Source organism: Engystomops pustulosus, chromosome 8, assembly GCF_040894005.1.
Source record: "Engystomops pustulosus chromosome 8, aEngPut4.maternal, whole genome shotgun sequence".
Lineage (NCBI taxonomy): Eukaryota > Metazoa > Chordata > Amphibia > Anura > Leptodactylidae > Engystomops > Engystomops pustulosus.
The window spans coordinates 18,035,560-18,062,051 of NC_092418.1; the positions used below are offsets into that span (position 1 = coordinate 18,035,560).

General features: G+C 44.2%; 1 protein-coding gene across 2 annotated transcripts in view; it reads left to right on the forward strand.

Annotated features, from left to right (window-relative positions):
* Nucleotides 1–26,492, forward strand: part of LMF1 (lipase maturation factor 1) — a 299,716-nt gene that overhangs the window by 183,604 nt on the left and 89,620 nt on the right. For both annotated transcript variants that reach the window (XM_072119946.1, XM_072119948.1), the window contains one exon: nt 8,628–8,693. In XM_072119946.1, the coding sequence (XP_071976047.1) occupies nt 8,628–8,693 (66 nt within the window). The remainder of the gene's footprint in view (nt 1–8,627; nt 8,694–26,492) is intronic.

The following is a 26,492-nucleotide window of genomic DNA, read 5'->3' on the forward strand; positions in this document are numbered from 1 at the left end:
CCAATACCAATGGATGACACGTGATACGTGTGAAAAGTACAGCAGATGCCGATGGATTTTATTCCACTCGCATCCAAAGAGCCAAAGTTCCAACTGTCAAAACGGTCACATGACCTAACGGCTGCAACAATGTATCATCATCTAAGCTCCCACAATGCAGTGCAGGAAACCGCTAGAATTTTGAACAAAGCTTTAGCTGTGAATGGAGAATCCATAAATCCATAAATCCGCTCCTGTCGGCAGGTTGTAGGGCGCACAACGTCTTCAGGCTTCTTGCGGCCTCTTGCATCACTTGTGGACGCACTCAGCCGGAATAATCATTAATTAAGGCAATGTTCCTTCATTGGAAGGGAAGCCGAACGCACGTCGTATTAGTCAATACTACAGTCACCCGGCAACTTCATCTCCAATAATCCAGGGTGGAGGGTAAACAAGAGACAAACCTGCTCAGGCCTGCAGGTCCCGCAGCTATGGCGCAACATATAGCTTGGGGGCATCGAGTGATGAGGCAAGAAGGGTGACCCCGCGCTACTGCTTCTGTGTAAGGTGTTATCATAAATGCAACAAAATTGTCACTTTCCCTCCCCTCATAGAGGGATTAGTAAGTACAGGAGGCTCTTGGGAAACTACTATTCTGCTGCTCTGGCCCCACCCATGAGGACCCATCACATTGTCCCTACATGGCCCGATTATTGGTTTGGATCCGGATAGACCCCCTCCCATGCACCCATATTCCAGGACTGTGATCATCTTTGTTATCCATGGCCTCCTTCCTGGTAACATCAAATTTTATTATTATGCTAATAAGACAGAAGTGCTACCCTAGCCCCTCTGTGCTGTAGCTGCAGAGGCAGTTACACTGTGCAGGATTACTTCCCCCCTACCGCTGTGTGAGATTACAGTGGGCAGAGAGAGGAGGAAGTGAAGAGTGAGCAGGGGAGACAGTGTAACAGTCTGTGAAGCTACAGCATGAAGTGGGCTCTGCTAACACCCCCAGCAGCCCTTCAGACTCATTAGCATAAGTAGAAAAGTTGAGGACCTAGATAATAAATATAAGAAAATTACCACAGTCCCGGTGCCTGGATCTATCAGTAAGTGTCCCTGGTTTATCAGGATGGATTTTGATGTTCGCTACAACTAGTATCACATTATCAGCTCAACTACATCTGTCAATTTCTACTCTGCTATGTATTGAGCTTGACTGCATCTATTTTCCCTCTCACATCTGCATTTTACCCACAACTGCTTTACCTGGAAAAGTTTTCTTGCAAGCATCTGACAAGCTCAGCTCTGCTACATCTATACACACGGCTGCTTCTCTCAGCCCTGCTATGTCTGTACACACGGCTGCTCCTCTCAGCTCTGCTACATCTGTACACACGGCTGCTTCTCTCAGCTCTGCTACATCTGTACACACGGCTGCTCCTCTCAGCTCTGCTACATCTGTACACACGGCTGCTCCTCAGCTCTGCTACAGCTGTACACACGGCTGCTTCTCTCAGCCCTGCTACATCTGTACACACGGCTGCTTCTCTCAGCTCTGCTACATCTGTACACACGGCTGCTTCTCTCAGCTCTGCTACAGCTGTACACACGGCTGCTCCTCTCAGCTCTGCTACATCTGTACACACGGCTGCTCCTCCCAGCTCTGCTACATCTGTACACACGGCTGCTTCTCTCAGCTCTGCTACATCTGTACACACTGCTGCTTCTCTCAGCTCTGCTACATCTGTACACACGGCTGCTTCTCTCAGCTCTGCTACATCTGTACACACGGCTCTTCCTCTCAGCTCTGCTACATCTGTACACACGGCTGTTCCTCTCAGCTCTGCTACATCTGTACACACGGCTGCTCCTCTCAGCTCTGCTACATCTGTACACACGGCTGCTCCTCTCAGCTCTGCTACATCTGTACACACGGCTGCTCCTCTCAGCTCTGCTACATCTGTACACACGGCTGCTCCTCTCAGCTCTGCTACATCTGTACACACGGCTGCTCCTCAGCTCTGCTACAGCTGTACACACGGCTGTTCCTCTCAGCTCTGCTACATCTGTACACACGGCTGCTCCTCTCAGCTCTGCTACATCTGTACACACGGCTGCTCCTCAGCTCTGCTACATCTGTACACACGGCTGTTCCTCTCAGCTCTGCTACATCTGTACACACGGCTGCTCCTCTCAGCTCTGCTACATCTGTACACACGGCTGCTCCTCTCAGCTCTGCTACATCTGTACACACGGCTGCTCCTCTCAGCTCTGCTACATCTGTACACACGGCTGCTTCTCTCAGCTCTGCTACATCTGTACACACGGCTGCTCCTCTCAGCTCTGCTACATCTGTACACACGGCTGCTCCTCAGCTCTGCTACAGCTGTACACACGGCTGCTTCTCTCAGCTCTGCTACATCTGTACACACGGCTGCTTCTCTCAGCCCTGCTACGTCTGTACACACGGCTGCTCCTCTCAGCTCTGCTACATCTGTACACACGGCTGCTTCTCTCAGCTCTGCTACATCTGTACACACGGCTGCTCCTCTCAGCTCTGCTACATCTGTACACACGGCTGCTCCTCTCAGCTCTGCTACATCTGTACACACGGCTGCTCCTCTCAGCTCTGCTACATCTGTACACACGGCTGTTCCTCTCAGCTCTGCTACATCTGTACACACGGCTGCTTCTCTCAGCTCTGCTACATCTGTACACACGGCTGCTCCTCTCAGCTCTGCTACATCTGTACACACGGCTGCTTCTCTCAGCTCTGCTACATCTGTACACACGGCTGCTTCTCTCAGCTCTGCTACATCTGTACACACGGCTGCTTCTCTCAGCTCTGCTACATCTGTACACACAGCTGCTCCTCTCAGCTCTGCTACATCTGTACACACGGCTGCTCCTCAGCTCTGCTACAGCTGTACACACGGCTGCTTCTCTCAGCCCTGCTACATCTGTACACGCGGCTGCTCCTCTCAGCTCTGCTACATCTGTACACACGGCTGCTCCTCAGCTCTGCTACATCTGTACACACGGCTGCTCCTCTCAGCTCTGCTACATCTGTACACACGGCTGCTCCTCTCAGCTCTGCTACATCTGTACACACGGCTGCTCCTCTCAGCTCTGCTACATCTGTACACACGGCTGCTCCTCTCAGCTCTGCTACATCTGTACACACGGCTGCTTCTCTCAGCTCTGCTACATCTGTACACACTGCTGCTTCTCTCAGCTCTGCTACATCTGTACACACTGCTGCTCCTCTCAGCTCTGCTACATCTGTACTCACGGCTGCTTCTCTCAGCTCTGCTACATCTGTACACACGGCTGCTTCTCTCAGCTCTGCTACATCTGTACACACGGCTGCTTCTCTCAGCTCTGCTACATCTGTACACACGGCTGCTCCTCTCAGCTCTGCTACATCTGTACACACGGCTGCTCCTCAGCTCTGCTACAGCTGTACACACGGCTGCTTCTCTCAGCCCTGCTACATCTGTACACACGGCTGCTTCTCTCAGCTCTGCTACATCTGTACACACTGCTGCTTCTCTCAGCTCTGCTACATCTGTACACACGGCTGCTCCTCTCAGCTCTGCTACATCTGTACACACTGCTGCTTCTCTCAGCTCTGCTACATCTGTACACACGGCTCTTCCTCTCAGCTCTGCTACATCTGTACACACGGCTGCTCCTCAGCCCTGCTACATCTGTACACACGGCTGCTTCTCTCAGCTCTGCTACATCTGTACACACGGCTGCTTCTCTCAGCTCTGCTACATCTGTACACACGGCTGCTTCTCTCAGCTCTGCTACAGCTGTACACACGGCTGCTTCTCTCAGCCCTGCTACATCTGTACACGCGGCTGCTCCTCTCAGCTCTGCTACATCTGTACACATGGCTGCTCCTCAGCTCTGCTACATCTGTACACACGGCTGCTCCTCTCAGCTCTGCTACATCTGTACACACGGCTGCTCCTCTCAGCTCTGCTACATCTGTACACACGGCTGCTCCTCTCAGCTCTGCTACATCTGTACACACGGCTGCTCCTCTCAGCTCTGCTACATCTGTACACACGGCTGCTTCTCTCAGCTCTGCTACATCTGTACACACTGCTGCTTCTCTCAGCTCTGCTACATCTGTACACACTGCTGCTCCTCTCAGCTCTGCTACATCTGTACTCACGGCTGCTTCTCTCAGCTCTGCTACATCTGTACACACGGCTGCTTCTCTCAGCTCTGCTACATCTGTACACACTGCTGCTTCTCTCAGCTCTGCTACATCTGTACACACGGCTGCTCCTCTCAGCTCTGCTACATCTGTACACACGGCTGCTCCTCCCAGCTCTGCTACATCTGTACACACGGCTGCTTCTCTCAGCTCTGCTACATCTGTACACACGACTGCTCCTCTCAGCTCTGCTACATCTGTACACACGGCTGCTCCTCTCAGCTCTGCTACATCTGTACACACGGCTGCTCCTCTCAGCTCTGCTACATCTGTACACACGGCTGCTTCTCTCAGCTCTGCTACATCTGTACACACGGCTGCTTCTCTCAGCTCTGCTACATCTGTACACACGGCTGCTTCTCTCAGCTCTGCTACATCTGTACACACGGCTGCTTCTCTCAGCTCTGCTACATCTGTACACACGGCTGCTCCTCCCAGCTCTGCTACATCTGTACACACGGCTGCTCCTCTCAGCTCTGCTACATCTGTACACACGGCTGCTCCTCCCAGCTCTGCTACATCTGTACACACGGCTGCTCCTCTCAGCTCTGCTACATCTGTACACACGGCTGCTCCTCTCAGCTCTGCTACATCTGTACACACGGCTGCTCCTCAGCTCTGCTACATCTGTACACACGGCTGCTTCTCTCAGCTCTGCTACATCTGTACTCACGGCTGCTTCTCTCAGCTCTGCTACATCTGTACTCACGGCTGCTCCTCTCAGCTCTGCTACATCTGTACACACGGCTGCTCCTCTCAGCTCTGCTACATCTGTACACACGGCTGCTCCTCTCAGCTCTGCTACATCTGTACACACGGCTGCTTCTCTCAGCTCTGCTACATCTGTACACACTGCTGCTCCTCTCAGCTCTGCTACATCTGTACACACGGCTGCTCCTCAGCTCTGCTACATCTGTACACACGGCTGCTTCTCTCAGCTCTGCTACATCTGTACTCACGGCTGCTTCTCTCAGCTCTGCTACATCTGTACTCACGGCTGCTCCTCTCAGCTCTGCTACATCTGTACACACGGCTGCTCCTCTCAGCTCTGCTACATCTGTACACACGGCTGCTTCTCTCAGCTCTGCTACATCTGTACACACTGCTGCTCCTCTCAGCTCTGCTACATCTGTACACACGGCTGCTCCTCAGCTCTGCTACATCTGCACACACGGCTGCTTCTCTCAGCTCTGCTACATCTGTACTCACGGCTGCTTCTCTCAGCTCTGCTACATCTGTACTCACGGCTGCTTCTCTCAGCTCTGCTACATCTGTACACACGGCTGCTTCTCTCAGCTCTGCTACATCTGTATCTGTGTCAGATTTAATCTTTCCTATCCGTTTTACTTAGTGATACCTCTGGGTGCTCCTGGGTGGGGGCATCGTCATGTTACTACTGGTGTATACAGTTACAATGTGGCACCTCAGCTTTTCCTCTCCCAGTTATCTGCTCCCTGGGCCGCTCTGCTACACATAAGCCTCCAGTGCTCGGCGCGGTGTCCCCCGGGGGGAGGTAGAAGCCTTGTTTATAATAAATGGCTGACGCCATACCCCAGCAATCTGGACTGACTTACTGTACCAAAACAGCTGCTGCGCTGCCGCAGCGCGATGTCATTAACCCTGAGCCAATTAGCGAGGCCTTCATTCATCTCATTGACTTGTGATTTATGTAAAGATGGCGTCCTACAGACCAGTCCTTGGAAACTTCTCACGGACTGACGCTGATGGGCCAATAGGAGGCAGGGACATCCCGAGACCACAGTCTCCTCTTCATACGAAAAATGACTTTCATCACATGTGGGATGTCACATTCGTTTCCAGTCTGACAATTGGTGATGATGTATGGAGCCGAGGCCTGGCTGCTGGGGAGGTGGGAGCGCTGCTCTGAAGAACTAAACTTCTGCAGATCTTTACCCCTGTGTTACTAGCCTTCTTTGACTCTTGATTCAGACTATTTGTTTCTACTTGGCATTATGGCGGATTCACAGGAACGTATGCCAGCCGGGCGCTGGAGAGGAGGCGGGGGGATCCCTATGCTCTCCATAGAGATGCAGAACACACGGGGAAACATAGGACATGTTCCATCTTTTCCCCATGTGTGGAGCAGCATGGTGCCACACGTGTCAGGCACTGTATCGCTCTCTGCGCCTATTGCCGTCTATGTACAGCCGCAAGCTGGGGGCCGTGTATACGCTCCCCATACGTTTGTGTGAATTCGGCTTTACGCTGTACTATGAAGAGAACACACAGGTCACTGCCTTCTACAAAATCACATCCCTTCCCTTCCGCTGCTATGTCGGCTGAAGGATGTTCGATCCCTACGTCCTGAAACGCTCTGTATAGGTGGTAAAGTCCTGTTTAAGTTCCTCCCCCGATTCCACACAACCATTCTCCAAAAATGCCCCCCCCCCCTCACGCAGGCTGACATAATGCCCCCTCTAATCTGAAGATGCTTAAAACTGTATGCAAGAAAGTGGCCTTTTTGGTGTATAAAGGGTTAACTTGCAGCATCGGGTGCATCCACCCCATCCAAGTCTTGTTGTCTCTCCCCTATTGCTTGCCATTAGTTAAGTGCTCCCCTAGCCCCTCCTTTGCATCAGATTATGAGGAGGAATCTGGCAGCGGCTGAGGCCGGGCTGCCTGGAGAACGTCGCTGCCAATGACAATACAGCCGCGCGATTTACTGCCATAACACCATCCACGGGACGGAGTCTGTCACCGGCATCTGCAATTACCGGGGCTGATTGTACATATCAACAGCTCCAACTGCAGCGCTAGTATACACAGATGTGAGAGGGCAGAACTACCTCCACACTGTAAATGTATGCACTGATGAGGTATATAAGACCGGAACAGCCCTGTATTACCTTTTCGGCTCCGGATCACCCCCTGATTAGAGAGTCATCAGTAAAGTGTGGCTTTTACTATGGCAAACCCTACCTGTCCATGTATAATGTGGTCTGCCATTCCTTACACTGATGAGGACTATAAGGCTGAAACATAATTACTGGGGCTGATTGTACACATAAACAGCTCGGAGGAGCACACAACATCCAGCTGCAGCGCTAGCGAGCAATGGGAAGGTGGTTGCAGGGGGAGTATCACCACTTCAGGAGCCCCCTATATTCTTTACAGGTAGTTTTGTGAGCTAAAACGTGTTGGCATGTTCTCTGTAACTTATAATGCAAAGAAAGCCGTGTTTGCACTGATGAGGGATATAGGACCGAAACAGACCTGCATGGGGGTTATTTTAGCTCAGGATAACACTTTATACTCTGAGAAGGTTGTCACCGAGAAAAGGCAGCTTCCATTTTAGCATATCCCAACTTGTACACTTTTTCACGAGGTCAGCTGTTTATTATACTGATGAGTTTTACGAGGTTGAAACAGTAAGTACAGGGGGGTGATAGTACACACAAACAACACGTAGGTGCACAGAGCATCCAAGCAATAAAAATGGATAAACAGATGGGAAATGACAGGATCAACCCCCACAACTACAAGGACAACAAGCAAAATCACCTTTATTGTGTGCACTGATGAGGATCATAAGGGCGAAACAGACATGACTGGGCTGTTTGTATACATTAGCCACTCACAGGAGTACAGAACATACCGTACTGTGTCAACTGTTTATACATTGATTTTAATCATAGACTTCTATGTTCTTGAGCTCCCTCTAGTGGTGCCCACAGCTCGCCAAAATTTTATTTATTCAAGTCCTAAAAACACTGGATAGAGATGTATTAGAAAATAAACCTAAAAATGAGCGGGTGATAAAAGGTGGAGATTCCCTTTACAGCCACCTGCCTGGCACAGGGTAACAGAGGAGCCTTGTGTGAGGGATGACACCCAGCGATGGGCAGGAGACGGCTCATTATCTGCTTATTAACCTGTGCACTGATGAAGAGGTGAAGACACATGTCCACATGTGGACATCCCAGCTCGTCCTTCATCAGAAGGTTTGTGATCCTAATCAGAAGAGCGTTTTATGCTCAGATCAAAGCGGGAGCTGGTAGCCTAGCCCTGGGGCAGGGAGCGTGGCCGGCAGATGTATCAACCCCATGGACTGTGCGTGCTCCAGAGCTGAAATCACACAGCCAGGAACCAGAGCCTGCATGCTACATGTCAGGCTTATAAGCATTGAAGAACATTGTAACGAGCCATCAGCTGTGAGAAGTAACCTATAAGTATAACCAACAATGTCCCCGGTCGCTGACAGCAAGCAGAGATCTAGTGAAAGGCACGAAGCTGAACTATACAATATATTACAAAGTTGCAGGACGGTTCTTTATAAACTACATATATGGGCGGATTGGTCTTATGGAGGGGATGCGGGAGGGCGATGCTGTGACCGACATCTTTATGTTATATGTTATACTAAATTGTATCTTTTTCCCCCCAATTTCAGGGTCTGATCAAAGTGCGGGGAGACAAGTGCTGGAGGGACCTGACCTGCATGAACTATCACTATGAGGTCAGTACTGGTGTCACACAGAGGTGACGTATCCAGAAGAGAAACTATGAGTAGTAGAGAGGAGATGTGTATGTGACACGTGGCTGCTCCGCGGATCTGCTGAGTAATAGGTTATTACTGTCATAAATTACTAACAGGGAAAGCTCACAGCTATCCCCCGGCCCCAAATATAGAGGGGAGACTAAATATAGAGAACTTCCCCATATACTATTCATAATGTAACACCACAGCCAGGACTGAGAAGTACAAAAACAACTCACTGCACTCACTATTCTGCTGCTGGTGCAGTCACTGTGTACATACATGACCCCTGTATTATACTCCAGAGCTGCACTCACTATTCTGCTGCTGGTGCAGTCACTGTGTACATACATGACCCCTGTATTATACTCCAGAGCTGCACTCACTATTCTGCTGCTGGTGCAGTCACTGTGTACATACATGACCCCTGTATTATACTCCAGAGCTGCACTCACTATTCTGCTGCTGGTGCAGTCACTGTGTACATACATGACCCCTGTATTATACTCCAGAGCTGCACTCACTATTCTGCTGCTGGTGCAGTCACTGTGTACATACATGACAATACTTATCCAGTACTGATCCTGAGTTACATCCTGTATTATACCCCAGAGCTGCACTCACTATTCTGCTGGTGCAGTCACTGTGTACATACATGACATTACTTATCCTGTACTGATCCTGAGTTACATCCTGTATTATACTCCAGAGCTGCACTCACTATTCTGCTGCTGGTGCAGTCACTGGGTACATACATGACATTACTTATCCTGTACTGATCCTGAGTTACATCCTGTATTATAGCACTGAGCTGCACTCACTATTCTGCTGCTGGTGCAGTCACTGTGTACATACCTGACATTACTTATCCTGTACTGATCCTGAGTTACATCCTGTATTATACCCCAGAGCTGCACTCACTATTCTGCTGCTGGTGCAGTCACTGTGTACATACATGACATTACTTATCCTGTACTGATCCTCAGTTAGATCCTGTATTATACCCCAGAGCTGCACTCACTATTCTGCTGGTGCAGTCACTGTGTACATACATGACATTACTTATCCTGTACTGATCCTGAGTTACATCCTGTATTATACCCCAGAGCTGCACTCACTATTCTGCTGGTGCAGTCACTGTGTACATACATGACATTACTTATCCTGTACTGATCCTGAGTTACATCCTGTATTATACCCCAGAGCTGCACTCACTATTCTGCTGGTGCAGTCACTGTGTACATACATGACATTACTTATCCTGTACTGATCCTGAGTTACATCCTGTATTATACTCCAGAGCTGCACTCACTATTCTGCTGCTGGTGCAGTCACTGTGTACATACCTGACATTACTTATCCTGTACTGATCCTGAGTTACATCCTGTATTATACGCCAGAGCGGCACTCACTATTCTGCTGCTGGTGCAGTCACTGTGTACATACATGACATTACTTATCCTGTACTGATCCTGAGTTACATCCTGTATTATACCCCAGAGCTGTACTCACTATTCTGCTGCTGGTGCAGTCACTGTGTACATACATGACATTACTTATCCTGTACTGATCCTGAGTTACATCCTGTATTATACTCCAGAGCTGCACTTACTATTCTGCTGCTGGTGCAGTCACTGTGTACATACATGACATTACTTATCCTGTACTGATCCTGAGTTACATCCTGGATTATACACCAGAGCTGCACTCCCTATTCTGCTGCTGGTGCAGTCACTGTGTACATGCATGACATTACTTATCCTGTACTGATCCTGAGTTACATCCTGTATTATACTCCAGAGCTGCACTCACTATTCTGCTGCTGGTGCAGTCACTGTGTACATACATGACATTACTTATCCTGTACTGATCCTGAGTTACATCCGGTATTATACTTCAGAGCTGCACTCCCTATTCTGCTGCTGGTGCAGTCACTGTGTACATACATGGCATTACTTATCCTGTACTGATCCTGAGTTACATCCTGTATTATACCCCAGAGCTGCACTCACTATTCTGCTGCTGGTGCAGTCACTGTGTACATACATGACATTACTTATCCTGTACTGATCCTGAGTTACATCCTGTATTATACTCCAGAGCTGCACTCACTATTCTGCTGCTGGTGCAGTCACTGTGTACATACATGACATTACTTATCCTGTACTGATCCTGAGTTACATCCTGTATTATACCCCAGAGCTGCACTCACTATTCTGCTGGTGCCGTCACTGTGTACATACATGACATTACTTATCCTGTATTATACCCCAGAGCTACACTCACTATTCTGCTGCTGGTGCAGTCACTGTGTACATACATGGCATTACTTATCCTGTACTGACCCTGAGTTACGTCCTGTATTATACCCCAGAGCTGCACTCACTATTCTGCTGCTGGTGCAGTCACTGTGTACATACATGACATTACTTATCCTGTACTGATCCTGAGTTACATCCTGTATTATACTCCAGAGCTGCACTCACTATTCTGCTGCTGGTGCAGTCACTGTGTACATACATGACATTACTTATCCTGTACTGATCCTGAGTTACATCCTGTATTATACCCCAGAGCTGCACTCACTATTCTGCTGGTGCAGTCACTGTGTACATACATGACATTACTTATCCTGTACTGATCCTGAGTTACATCTTGTATTATATCCCAGAGCTGCACTCACTATTCTGCTGCTGGTGCAGTCACTGTGTACATACATGACATTACTTATCCTGTACTGATCCTGAGTTACATCCTGTATTATATCCCAGAGCTGCACTCACTATTCTGCTGCTGGTGAGGTCACTGTGTACATACATGACATTACTTATCCTGTACTGACCCTGAGTTACATTCTGTATTATACTCCAGAGCTGCACTCACTATTCTGCTGCTGGTGCAGTCACAGTGTACATACATGGCATTACTTATCCTGTACTGATCCTGAGTTACATCCTGTATTATACCCTAGAGCTGCACTCACTATTCTGCTGCTGGTGCAGTCACTGTGTACATACATGACATTACTTATCCTGTACTGATCCTGAGTTACATCCTGTATTATACTCCAGAGCTGCACTCACTATTCTGCTGCTGGTGCAGTCACAGTGTACATACATGACATTACTTATCCTGTATTGATCCTGAGTTACATCCTGGATTATACATTGTGTATATCTTCAGTTCTGTGGAATTTATTACCCTATACAACTACTGACCCATGTTGTTTTATGGACCTAATGCTCCATCCTGGGGCAGTGCTGAGTCCTCGGAGTCTCAGCAGGGGGTTCTTCTTGTAAAGATGTGATTTACACATTAGTCTACTTTTGGAGAGTAGCAGTAATAATAGAGATCCCAGAGCTAAAATCGGGACCTAAGGGACCTGAGGCTCAACTACAGAGTCACCAGATTATAGAGTAACTTGTCCTCTGTAGGCCGCTGGTGATTACACTGATATCCCATATTTATCTATTTCTTATCTATCTATCTATCTATCTATCTATCTATCTATCTATCTATCTATCTATCTATCTACCATATCTCATATCTATCTATCTATCTCATATCTATCTATCTATCTATCTATCTATCTATCTATCTATCTCATATATATCTATCTCATATCTATCTATCTATATCTATCTCATATCTATCTATCTACCATATCTCATATCTATCTATCTATCTATCTATCTATCTATCTATCTATCTATCTCATATCTATCTATCTATCTATCTATCTATCTATCTATCTATCTCATATCTATCTATCTATCTATCTATCTATCTATCTATCTATCTCATATCTATCTATCTATCTATCTATCTATCTATCTATCTATCTCATATCTATCTATCTATCTATCTATCTATCTATCTATCTATCTATCTATCTCCTATCTATCTATCTATCTCCTATCTATCTATCTATCTATCTATCTATCTATCTCATATCTATCTATCTCCTATCTATCTATCTATCTCATATCTATCTATCTATCTATCTATCTATCTATCTATCTCCTATCTATCTATCTATCTCCTATCTATCTATCTATCTATCTATCTATCTATCTCATATCTATCTATCTATCTATCTATCTATCTATCTACCATATCTCATATCTATCTATCTATCTATCTATCTATCTATCTATCTATCTATCTCATATCTATCTATCTATCTATCTATCTCATATCTATCTATCTATCTATCTATCTATCTACCTATCTATCTATCTATCTATCTATCTATCTATCTATCTATCTCCTATCTATCTATCTATCTATCTATCTATCTATCTCCTATCTATCTATCTATCTCCTATCTATCTATCTATCTATCTATCTATCTATCTCCTATCTATCTATCCATCTATCTATCTATCTATCTATCTCATATCTATCTATCTATCTATCTATCTATCTATCTATCTACCATATCTCATATCTATCTATCTATCTATCTATCTATCTATCTATCTATCTACCATATCTCATATCTATCTATCTATCTCCTATCTATCTATCTATCTATCTATCTATCTCATATCTATCTATCTATCTATCTATCTATCTATCTATCTACCATATCTCATATCTATCTATCTATCTATCTATCTATCTATCTATCTATCTATCTATCTATCTCATATCTATCTATCTATCTATCTATCTCATATCTATCTATCTATCTATCTATCTATCTATCTACCTATCTATCTATCTATCTATCTATCTATCTATCTATCTATCTATCTCCTATCTATCTATCTATCTATCTATCTATCTCCTATCTATCTATCTATCTCCTATCTATCTATCTATCTCCTATCTATCTATCTATCTCCTATCTATCTATCTATCTATCTATCTATCTATCTCCTATCTATCTATCTATCTATCTCATATCTATCTATCTATCTATCTATCTATCTACCATATCTCATATCTATCTATCTATCTATCTATCTATCTATCTACCATATCTCATATCTATCTATCTATCTATCTATCTATCTATCTATCTATCTATCTCCTATCTATCTATCTATCTATCTATCTCATATCTATCTATCTCATATCTATCTATCTATCTATCTATCTATCTATCTATCTATCTATCTATCTATCTATCTATCTATCTATCTATCTCCTATCTATCTATCTATCTATCTATCTCATATCTATCTCATATCTATCTCATATCTATCTATCTATCTATCTATCTCCTATCTATCTATCTATCTATCTATCTCATATCTATCTCATATCTATCTCATATCTATCTATCTATCTATCTATCTATCTATCTATCTCATATCTATCTATCTATCTATCTATCTCCTATCTATCTATCTATCTCATATCTATCTATCTATCCATCTATCTATCTATCTATCTATCTATCTCATATCTATCTCCTATCTATCTATCTCCTATCTATCTATCTATCATCTATCTATCTATCTATCTATCTATCTCCTATCTATCTCATATCTATCTATCTATCTATCTATCTATCTATCTCATATCTATCTATCTATCTCATATCTATCTATCTATCTATCTCATATCTATCTATCTATCTATCTATCTATCTATCCATCTATCTATCTATCTATCTATCTATCTCATATCTATCTATCTATCTATCTATCTATCTATCTATCTATCTATCTCATATCTATCTATCTATCTATCTATCTCATATCTATCTATCTATCTATCTATCTCATATCTATCTATCTATCTATCTATCTCATATCTATTATATATCATCTATTATCTATCGTTTAATCATTTTTATCTCTTTTTCCCTTTGAGCTTGTCCTTGTACACAGATAATCTTTCATTGTTTCGATGCTGTCACGGTTTTGTTGATTTCATTGGTTTTCACGGCGACTCAGTGGCTGATAATCAGAATTCCCCAAAATTAGGAGAAGAAAAGGAGGAAATAAATAGAAAAGTGCAAATTTAGCTTTGGGGGAATTTGTCCTTAATGGTCAGATAATGTAGCGCGGTCAGGGAGTCATGTGTGGCTGCTCACTGTCTTGTCTTATATGTCCGGGGTTATTGCCGGTGCTCCCTCTCTTAAAGGGGATGCGCCCGCTCTACCCATGGCATTATCCTGGTGGGGTGTCATTCACCCGATACATAGGATTAAGTACAGGACCGGAAGTGTTATCATAGGGAGCAGCAAACGAGCCTGTATCATCAAGCACTACATGTGAATACTAAATAATTGATGTTCTGGTCCTATGATAACACTGCCTGGCCCGCGTCTGATGAGAAGTATTATCATAGACCTACAGAAGAGTTCCAGACTTCATTCCCAACTTTTAACAGGTAATAAACTAACGACCCTACATTGGACTTCATCTGGTGCTGGACAAGAAGTGTTATCATAGGGACGGTGAAGCGGAGACGTGTATGTAACAGCCGCACAGGTGACAGTCAGATAGTCAAATCATCGCCATTGTTACAGCCGCAATGCAAATCCTCCTCATGCAAATCCCAGGGGGCGCAGAGAGTTTGCATAGAGAAGCCACAGGACAGCTACGTATGCAAACACCTTCCAGAGAAGGAGCCCGTCCTCAGCTAGTGCTTCCTGTCACCATCGGCCACCACATAGGGCCCAAATATTCAGGATAACTACACGCTAATAGCCATCCATGATAACATTAACAAGAGCCAGACTGCAGCTCTGATCATTCTTTTCCCAGTGCTCTCACTGCTGTGCTCTTAGCACCCTGCATCGACCTGCTTTGTAGTCCCTCCCCTTTGCTCAGAGTGACTTCTGCAGTATTCAAGCCTGCTACTGTTGTCACTGGAGCTTAGAGCACAGCAGTGTGAGGACACCCCCTCCCAGGTCACCTGGTGCTTTGGGTTATTTTGGTTCCTTTTTCTTCGGTCTGTGTACAGGAAGAGGCGTCCGAGAGAAAAGCCCCTGCTGCGTCTTAAAGGCGTCTGGTTTTATTTTTACTCTTAAAGGAAATTACTATCAAATCCAGAATGATAAACCAAGAACACTTACTCATAGATCCCGGCACCGTGACTGTGCTGATGTTATCCATGGCCTCCTACCTTCTAAAATCAACTTTTATAATTATGCTAATGAGCCAGTAGGGCTTTGGGGGCATGAACAAGAGACTCTCGGTGCTGAAGTTTCACAGTCGGCTATACCGTCTCCCCCCTGCTCCCTCCGAATTCCCCACAACCTGCTGTAACCTCACACAGGGGGAGGGGGAAGTGCTCCTGCACAGTGTAACAGTCTTTGAATCTGCAGCCGACTCATTGGCAAAATTACAGGTCACATTAGCAAGAGGGAGGGGGGAACTGCTAAAGGAACAGGGGCAAGAGAGAGACAGTATAGCTGACTGTGAAGTTGCAGCACGGAGGGGTTCTGGTAACACCTCCCAGAGCCCTTCAGGCTCATTAGCATAATTTGATTGATAGAAGGATGGAGGACTTGGATAACAAATATAGGAAGATTCTCACACTCCGGGTGCCTGGATCTATGAGTAAGTGCCCCTGGTTTATCATGATGGATTTTCATGGTAAATTTCCTTTAATTTGCATTATGCCCTCCTGATACCGGTCAGGATTCATAGAAAGCTGGGTAATCACACCCACGGGACTTATTACTCACTAATTTACATTTAACCCTTTGACCCAAAATTGATACACAATGGAAACCTTTATCTGAAGGTTTATTACTGGCTCCCATCATAGCAGCTATCCACTACTGGTGGGATGAATTTAACCCTCTCATGACCAGGTATAGTATTATTGGAAGGGTCTAAAAAAGTGGCCTGAACTTCTTAGAAATGTTTGCAAGATACCTTGTAACCAGAGTCACAGTAATCACAGATGACTCCTTGTCACTATAGGAGTATACATTTAAAGGGGAATTCCATGATATGTCCTGACATCCTCTATTCTGTTGTTGGTCAGGATCCTATTGTCAGGCATAACAATGCACCATAGAACTGAAAGGAGCGTCCATCCTTGTGTGACAAGGGACCCCACTAATGTCATCAGTGGGAGTCCCAACAGTCACACCCCAACTTTAGGATAACTTCTGGAATAACCGTCAGTGTTAGAGATGGGGTAACTTGATATTACTAGAATACTCCTTCAAGGCTAAAGTAAAGGAATTCTTCACCTTAAAATCTGTACTGTAGGGATAACAAGCTGATCATAAAGTATCCCTTTAATGAAATCACTAGCGATCGGATTTGAACAATGGTAAGTGTTGAGTTTCCCTGTAGCACTCCCACAGGGCAAACGAGGTATTACACCCAAGGCTGTTCTAATCAATCGCTTGTCTTTGTAATTTAAGACCGGGCAATTCCTCCAGAGATGGAGAGACTCGTTGCACCCTCTCTACCGAAACAGAGGACTTACATGTATTTTCTTAAAGGGGTTTTCCAGAACTTAGATACTGGCTACCTAATAGATATCATATTGGTGGTGGTCCATCTGCAGTGACCACCTACCTTCTGTAGTGTACAGAGCTGAAAGCACAAGGCTCTATAGATGGTCTAGTGGCCGGGACATGGTATTGCAGCTTTCATTACTTGAAGGGACGGTCAAAATTTGGGAATAATTGAATATCAGATTTTTGCCAAAATTTTCAAAATGCTGACCTCAAATTCGGCAGATCTGCTCCATACCAGGAGGTTATTTAGGTGTGGATCCACTGTAGGGGATTAGTGTTTGGGATCTTGGCACTACCCCTTTATATAGGAGCTGGTCATCAGTGCAGTACATGGTGTGAACAAGCTCTTACACTTCTCTGCGTATGAGGTCTCTAGACATCCTCCTCCCCCTCCTGGGTATCCACTATTAATGGCTATTTCCCCAAAATCCTAAATTTTACTAAACTCTGCCTGCAAAAAAAGAAAGAAAAGTTACATAAAAAGCAGCGCCCCCCAACCCCCCCCCCCCCCCCCCCCCCGTTCCTTGGTAAATAAACTCCATCTGGGGTAAACTTAATTAAAATGACAGATTCCTTTGTTATTGTGTATCTTCAAAGTGCCTTGAAGTGGGCCGTGGCGGCCGAGGGGTTAACGGAGCCCTATAAAGCATCATTCTTAATTAGCCGCCTTCTCATAATTGCTGGCAGGGCTGGGGGAGCATGCTGAGTTACTGCTCCGCGCTTAATAAGAGCAACATCTTAAGAAGCAGTAATTACTCCGACCCGAAAACTCGCAGCAAAGAATATGACAGGCCCAGCACCCCAGTACCCCATCACCCAGCACCCCAGTACCCCAGCACCCAGTATGGAGGAGCTCCGACCACTCCTGACACAGCCGCAGCTTCAGCCTGTATATTCTTCTGCTGTCCCTCTGTTATTCCTCCTAAGACTCTTTGCATACATTGACATCTGGGTGATACGTTTAAGGACTTGTCCTATTATACTATTACATTATATATTATATATTTTATTACAATATAGGGTCCCAAAAGGAAAATGCTGTCAAATTTATACATTTCCGGGAGGAATAACTAAGGGTTTTAGGAAAAGATAATCCAGAATTGGTCTTTTATGGAGAATTTCAGTACATTTGTCAGAAAGGGCGATGGATTCACTTAATTATCAGAAATATATGGGACAGGATACACAATATTAGGTTTTTAAGGTGGGAAGTGGTTAAGAGGAAATCAGACGGTGCGCTGGTAAGCCCCGCCTTTGCGGCACTCCATGGTCCATTGTTTATTGAGCTGTCACTCTGATGGCACTTTCCCGTTACAGCCAATCACTGGGACGCAGTGAAGGGGGCATTCAGCAGGTAAGTACACAGTGGAGGTAGATTTACTGTGATGGGGGATTTAGAAGGTAAGTACACAGTGGAGGTAGATTTACTGTGATGGGGGATTTAGAAGGTAAGTACACAGTGGAGGCAGCAGTAATGGATGATAACCAACCACAGTATCCACTTTAAACAATACAATTCCATTAGTTTGCAGCCACCACTAGGGGGAGCTTCCTGCATATAGTGTATGTATTGTAGTATGTATTGAGCTCCCCCTAGTGGCGGCGTAATATTGTGTAAATCTGCATCTGTGCAGTGACATAGCTGGGTATGTTACAGGTTTAGTTACTTTTCTATAGTAAATGTATGTGGTTGTGTGAGTCTCCGGGGTCGGCCTGGATAGTGTAAGCGGTGGCGCCCCTCCTAGGCCTTCATGTGGTCATCACTCCTGGATAATAACCTTTCCGCGAAGTGCAAGCTAAAAGACAAATTGTACCGATTAACACTCATTGAGCAGCAATTCTGGCTGATTGGAGCGGGACCGGGGGGCGTCAGGCAATGGCGGAGCAGTCAAACCTCAGACCTGCATGTAAGCAATTACCCAGCAACTCCGCGTGCAGGAGAAATGTCAACATGAGGCTTATTACCCCGGCTCTGGCGCTTGTATCCAGTGCTCGACTCTATGGAACTTTATCATGGTCCGCTGAGTTCTTAATGGATCCCAGGTGCTGGTGCCGCCGCACCACTGTTTGCTGAATGGCGACACGGCGACTAAAAATCTACCAGGGCCAAATGTACTAAACGGAGCGTCATGGTACACGGAACATGTCACCTCCATAACTTGTATACTTACTGCTAGGTATGTTAGGTACTGGGGGGCGTGTCCTCACACTGCTGTGCTCTCTGTAGCCAGTGTGAGGTATTAGCCCTGGAGAGAGGTGTAATCATTACTTTGTGAATGTTGTTAGTAGCAGCTGTGGTACTGTGAAATATGGATTTATATTCCAGGATTGTAGCTGCATTAAGTCGCCTCACAGCTTTGCCTTTCTGCTGTAGAAGGCTTCTGGTTGGATACATCAGCAGACCTGCAGAGAAGAGGGACTGGGGAGCTAAGAGCACAGCAGTGTGAGAACACGCCCACAGTGTATCTTGGGTTACAAATCCAGAATATTTTTCTAGGAACTCAGAAACTTTATTGTTTCAGAACTCTAGTGTGTAGCCAGTCGCCTGATATAACAGGGACACAGGGGATTGGCTGGGGGACACAATACTGGGTGCACGTGCTGGCCCAAGGCAGCTGGAGCCAGAGTGTTTGTGCCCCAATAGAGAGACCACGCAAGAACGGAAGCATTAGAGGTGGAGGTGAGACGCAAGGTTGGGGGAGGGGCTATAGAATATCTCATTGCACAGAGCTCAGAGAACAGCAGTGTCAGGACACTTTGAGAAACCTATGTATACACTTCTATTTGTAATGAGAGTTTCTGTATCTTGAATCTCCGGATGGTGATCGGGCACTATAAGTGACCCTCTAGTTGTCAGGGGCTATAGGGTCAGGGGCTTCGGTAAGGTCATCATTAGGCCTTCCAGGGAGGATGCAGCAGCCTCGTCATGGTGCACGAGTAATCCTGACCCTGACTGATATCTGGAGACAGCGTCTTGTAGAGCAGATAATTGACACAACGGAGGCCGGATTCTTAATTACGTCAGTGCAAATTCCACAAGATTTGGGATCTTTTGTTGCCACTAATTTTCTGTGTGCCCCCTGCTGTGCTCCCATCTGCACATATCCCATCCCGCGCTGGCACTCACCAGCCGGCACAGGCGCCTCATCCTTACTCCAGGAGGGTGTAGGTTTTACATTGGACGACAATTTCCAATTTCCAATAGTGCCCCCATTACATAGCCGGTCATATAGTGCCCCCATTACATAACCGCTCATATAGTGCCCCCATTACATAACCGCTCATATCATAGTATCATAGTATCATAGTATATAAGGCTGGAAGGAGACGCAAGTCCATCAAGTCCAACCTTCAAGAATTAAATAAATGTTTTATCCCCATAACCCGTGATATTTTTTCTCTCTTGAACATGTACATAGAGTCCGCCATAACAACCTCCTGCGGCAGAGAGTTCCACAGTCTCACTGCTCTTACAGTAAAGAACCTTTGTCTATGGTGATGGTAGAATCGCCTCTCCTCTAGGCGTAGAGGATGCCCCCTTGTCCTGGTCACTGGCCTAGGTATAAAAAGATTTTTGGAGAGATCCTTGTACTGTCCGTTCAGGTATTTGTACATTGTAATGAGGTCTCCCCTCAGTCGTCTTTTTTCTAAACTGAATAATCCCAAATTTTGTAATCTGTCATTGTATTCTAGTGCCCCCATTCCCCTAATAATCCTGGTTGCTCTCCTCTGCACCCGTTCCAGCTCTACTATATCCTTTTTATATACTGGTGCCCAAAACTGTACACAATATTCCATGTGTGGTCTGACCAGGGATTTGTATAAGGGCAGAACTATGTCTTTATCATGAGAATCTATTCCTCTCTTGATACATCCCATACATCTCTTGATATAGTGCCTCAATTACATCGCCGGTCATATAGTGCCTCATTACATAGCCGGTCATATAGTGCCCCCATTACATAACCGGTCATATAGTGCCCCCAATACATAGCCGGTCATATAGTGCCCCCATTACATAACCGCTCATATAGTGCCCCCATTAGATAACCGCTCATATAGTGCCCCCATTACATAACCGCTCATATAGTGCCCCCATTACATAACTGCTCATATAGTGCCCCCATTACATAGCCGGTCATATAGTGCCCCCATTACATAGCCGGTCATATAGTGCCCCCATTGCATAGCCGCTCATATAGTGCCCCCATTACATAGCCGCTCATATAGTCCCCCATTACATAGCCGGTCATATAGTGCCCCCATTACATAACCGCTCATATAGTGCCCCCATTACATAGCCGGTCATATAGTGCCCCCATTACATAACCGCTCATATAGTGCCCCCATTACATAGCCGGTCATATAGTCCCCCATTACATAGCCGCTCATATAGTGCCCCCATTACATAGCCGCTCATATAGTCCCCCATTACATAGCCGGTCATATAGTGCCCCCATTACATAACCGCTCATATAGTGCCCCCATTACATAACCGCTCATATAGTGCCCCCATTACATAGCCGCTCATATAGTGCCCCCATTACATAGTCAGTGGTATAGCGCCCCCTTGTGACTGCCCAGTCAGTGGTCTCTGGAGTTATTCACACTGTGACAAGCGTCCCGGGGGCCTGTGGGCAGGAGCCGAGTGAAGGGATCTCTCCTACTAATCGGGTTAATCCCACTAGTCCCACTTCACAGACACTTAATCATCTCTTCAGCCTCGGCTCCTAATTGGTTTTTATCTCGTTAAGCCTCGAGGATACAGAATCCTCTTCTCCAGTTCCTGGCCTGGGGTCCTGCGCTGCGTCTCGGCAGCCTGGAGACCCTCAGGCGGGGAGCACAGAATTACTGCTGACACTAGAGATAGGGCGCACAGTCAGGGGGGTCCCACTTATCCACTAGCGGCAGATATGATACCATGAAATATAATTAAAGCATAACTAACAGTGCAGCCAGTGTTATGTATTGTCCCTGGAGAGAAGTGTAATCAGACCTTTGTGTATGTTGTTAGTAGCTGCAGGACTGTTATATATGGATTTATTTTCCAGGATTATAGAACTGGGGACATGTCCTCACACTGCTGTGCTCTTTGCACTCTACATTTACAATAGGGACTTACAATCCCACCACCCAGTCCTTATTATCCCACAGGACCCCATATATGATGGTGGTCACCCAAGACCACCTTATTCTCTGGGGGCCGCCCACCAAATTGTTTTGGACAGGTCATTGGTTCCCTATTTCTAGGCAATGATTGTCACCAGTAATTAGTGCACCCCTAGGATGTTATGGGGTCCCAGACATCTATGTCGCATAAAATTGGTAAATCCGAAGTAGATTGCGGTGAGCCCGAGGCGTGTGCTGGGATCGCACCCAGATAAATCACCCTGCAGCCGCATTATACGTGTAATGGTAAAGCCCCGCACAGGCACAATGCCTCCATTGTCCCCCGCTAATTTAATTTATAGCATGGACTTTCTGAGCAGTAGCAAACAAAAGCCGATACATTATACACCCCTCCAAAACTGGCACCGGACCCGCTAACTTGCATGGGACATTAACCGCTTCACTGCAACCAGAGCTCAGCCGTGTCCTGATACCAGCACCAGGTGCTCCGAGGAAGTATATAGAGGAATACAGGGAGTCTCCTACATAGGGGGCTGTATTATAGTAGTTATATTCTTGTACATAGGGGGCAGTATTATAGTAGTTATATTCTTGTACATAGGGGGCAGTATTATAGTAGTTATATTCTTGTACATAGGGGGCAGTATTATAGTAGTTATATCCCTGTACATAGGGGGCAGTATTATAGTAGTTATATTCCTGTACATAGGGAGCAGTATTATAGTAGTTATATTCTTGTACATAGGGGGCAGTATTATAGTAGTTATATTCCTGTACATAGGGGGCAGTATTATAGTAGTTATATTCTTGTACATAGGGGGCAGTATTATAGTAGTTATATTCTTGTACATAGGGGGCAGTATTATAGTAGTTATATTCCTGTACATAGGGGGCAGTATTATAGTAGTTATATTCTTGTACATAGGGGGCAGTATTATAGTAGTTATATTCTTGTACATAGGGGGCAGTATTATAGTAGTTATATTCCTGTACATAGGGGGCAGTATTATAGTAGTTATATTCTTGTACATAGGGGGCAGTATTATAGTAGTTATATTCCTGTACATAGGGGGCAGTATTATAGTAGTTATATTCTTGTACATAGGGGGCAGTATTATAGTAGTTATATTCCTGTACATAGGGGGCAGTATTATAGTAGTTATAGTCTTGTACATAGGGGGCAGTATTATAGTAGTTATATTCTTGTACATAGGGGGCAGTATTATAGTAGTTATATTCCTGTACATAGGAGGCGAGGCAGTATTATAGTAGTTATATACTTGTACATAGGGGTCAGTATTATAGTAGTTATATTCTTGTACATAGGGGGCAGTATTATAGTAGTTATATTCCTGTACATAGGGGCAGTATTATAGTAGTTATATTCCTGTACATAGGGGGCAGTATTATAGTAGTTATATTCCTGTACATAGGGGGCAGTAATATTGTAGTTATATTCTTGTACATAGGGGGCAGTATTATAGTAGTTATATTCTTGTACATAGGGGGCAGTATTATAGTAGTTATATTCTTGTACATAGGGGGCAGTATTATAGTAGTTATATTCTTGTACATAGGAGGCAGTATTATAGTAGTTATATACTTGTACATAGGGGCAGTATTATAGTAGTTATATTCTTGTACATAGGGGGCAGTATTATAGTAGTTATATTCTTGTACATAGGGGGCAGTATTATAGTAGTTATATTCTTGTACATAGGGGGCAGTATTATAGTAGTTATATTCTTGTACATAGGGGGCAGTATTATAGTAGTTATATTCTTGTACATAGGGGGCAGTATTATAGTAGTTATATTCTTGTACATAGAGGGCAGTATTATAGTAGTTATATTCCTGTACATAGGGAGCAGTATTATAGTAGTTATATTCTTGTACATAGGGGGCAGTATTATAGTAGATATATTCCTGTACATAGGGGGCAGTATTATAGTAGTTATATTCCTGTACATAGGGGGCAGTATTATAGTAGTTATATTCCTGTACATAGGAGGCGAGGCAGTATTATAGTAGTTATATACTTGTACATAGGGGTCAGTATTATAGTAGTTATATTCTTGTACATAGGGGGCAGTATTATAGTAGTTATATTCCTGTACATAGGGGCAGTATTATAGTAGTTATATTCCTGTACATAGGGGGCAGTATTATAGTAGTTATATTCCTGTACATAGGGGGCAGTAATATTGTAGTTATATTCTTGTACATAGGGGGCAGTATTATAGTAGTTATATTCTTGTACATAGGGGGCAGTATTATAGTAGTTATATTCTTGTACATAGGAGGCAGTATTATAGTAGTTATATACTTGTACATAGGGGCAGTATTATAGTAGTTATATTCTTGTACATAGGGGGCAGTATTATAGTAGTTATATTCTTGTACATAGGGGGCAGTATTATAGTAGTTATATTCTTGTACATAGGGGGCAGTATTATAGTAGTTATATTCTTGTACATAGAGGGCAGTATTATAGTAGTTATATTCCTGTACATAGGGGGCAGTATTATAGTAGTTATAGTCCTGTACATAGGGGGCAGTATTATAGTAGTTATATTCCTGTACATAGGGAGCAGTATTATAGTAGTTATATTCTTGTACATAGGGGGCAGTATTATAGTAGATATATTCCTGTACATAGGGGGCAGTATTATAGTAGTTATATTCCTGTACATAGGGGGCAGTATTATAGTAGTTATATTCTTGTACATAGGAGGCAGTATTATAGTAGTTATATTCTTGTACATAGGGGGCAGTATTATATTAGTTATATTCTTGTACATAGGGGGCAGTATTATAGTAGTTATATTCTTGTACATAGGGGGCAGTATTATAGTAGTTATATTCTTGTACATAGGGGGCAGTATTATAGTAGTTATATTCCTGTACATAGGGGGCAGTATTATAGTAGTTATATTCTTGTACATAGGGGACAGTATTATAGTAGTTATATTCTTGTACATAGGGGGCAGTATTATAGTAGTTATATTCCTGTACATAGGGGGCAGTATTATAGTAGTTATATTCTTGTACATAGGGGGCAGTATTATAGTAGTTATATTCCTGTACATAGGGGGCAGTATTATAGTAGTTATATTCTTGTACATAGGGGGCAGTATTATAGTAGTTATATTCCTGTACATAGGGGGCAGTATTATAGTAGTTATAGTCTTGTACATAGGGGGCAGTATTATAGTAGTTATATTCTTGTACATAGGGGGCAGTATTATAGTAGTTATATTCCTGTACATAGGAGGCGAGGCAGTATTATAGTAGTTATATACTTGTACATAGGGGTCAGTATTATAGTAGTTATATTCTTGTACATAGGGGGCAGTATTATAGTAGTTATATTCCTGTACATAGGGGCAGTATTATAGTAGTTATATTCCTGTACATAGGGGGCAGTATTATAGTAGTTATATTCCTGTACATAGGGGGCAGTAATATTGTAGTTATATTCTTGTACATAGGGGGCAGTATTATAGTAGTTATATTCTTGTACATAGGGGGCAGTATTATAGTAGTTATATTCTTGTACATAGGGGGCAGTATTATAGTAGTTATATTCTTGTACATAGGAGGCAGTATTATAGTAGTTATATACTTGTACATAGGGGCAGTATTATAGTAGTTATATTCTTGTACATAGGGGGCAGTATTATAGTAGTTATATTCTTGTACATAGGGGGCAGTATTATAGTAGTTATATTCTTGTACATAGGGGGCAGTATTATAGTAGTTATATTCTTGTACATAGGGGGCAGTATTATAGTAGTTATATTCTTGTACATAGGGGGCAGTATTATAGTAGTTATATTCTTGTACATAGAGGGCAGTATTATAGTAGTTATATTCCTGTACATAGGGAGCAGTATTATAGTAGTTATATTCTTGTACATAGGGGGCAGTATTATAGTAGATATATTCCTGTACATAGGGGGCAGTATTATAGTAGTTATATTCCTGTACATAGGGGGCAGTATTATAGTAGTTATATTCCTGTACATAGGAGGCGAGGCAGTATTATAGTAGTTATATACTTGTACATAGGGGTCAGTATTATAGTAGTTATATTCTTGTACATAGGGGGCAGTATTATAGTAGTTATATTCCTGTACATAGGGGCAGTATTATAGTAGTTATATTCCTGTACATAGGGGGCAGTATTATAGTAGTTATATTCC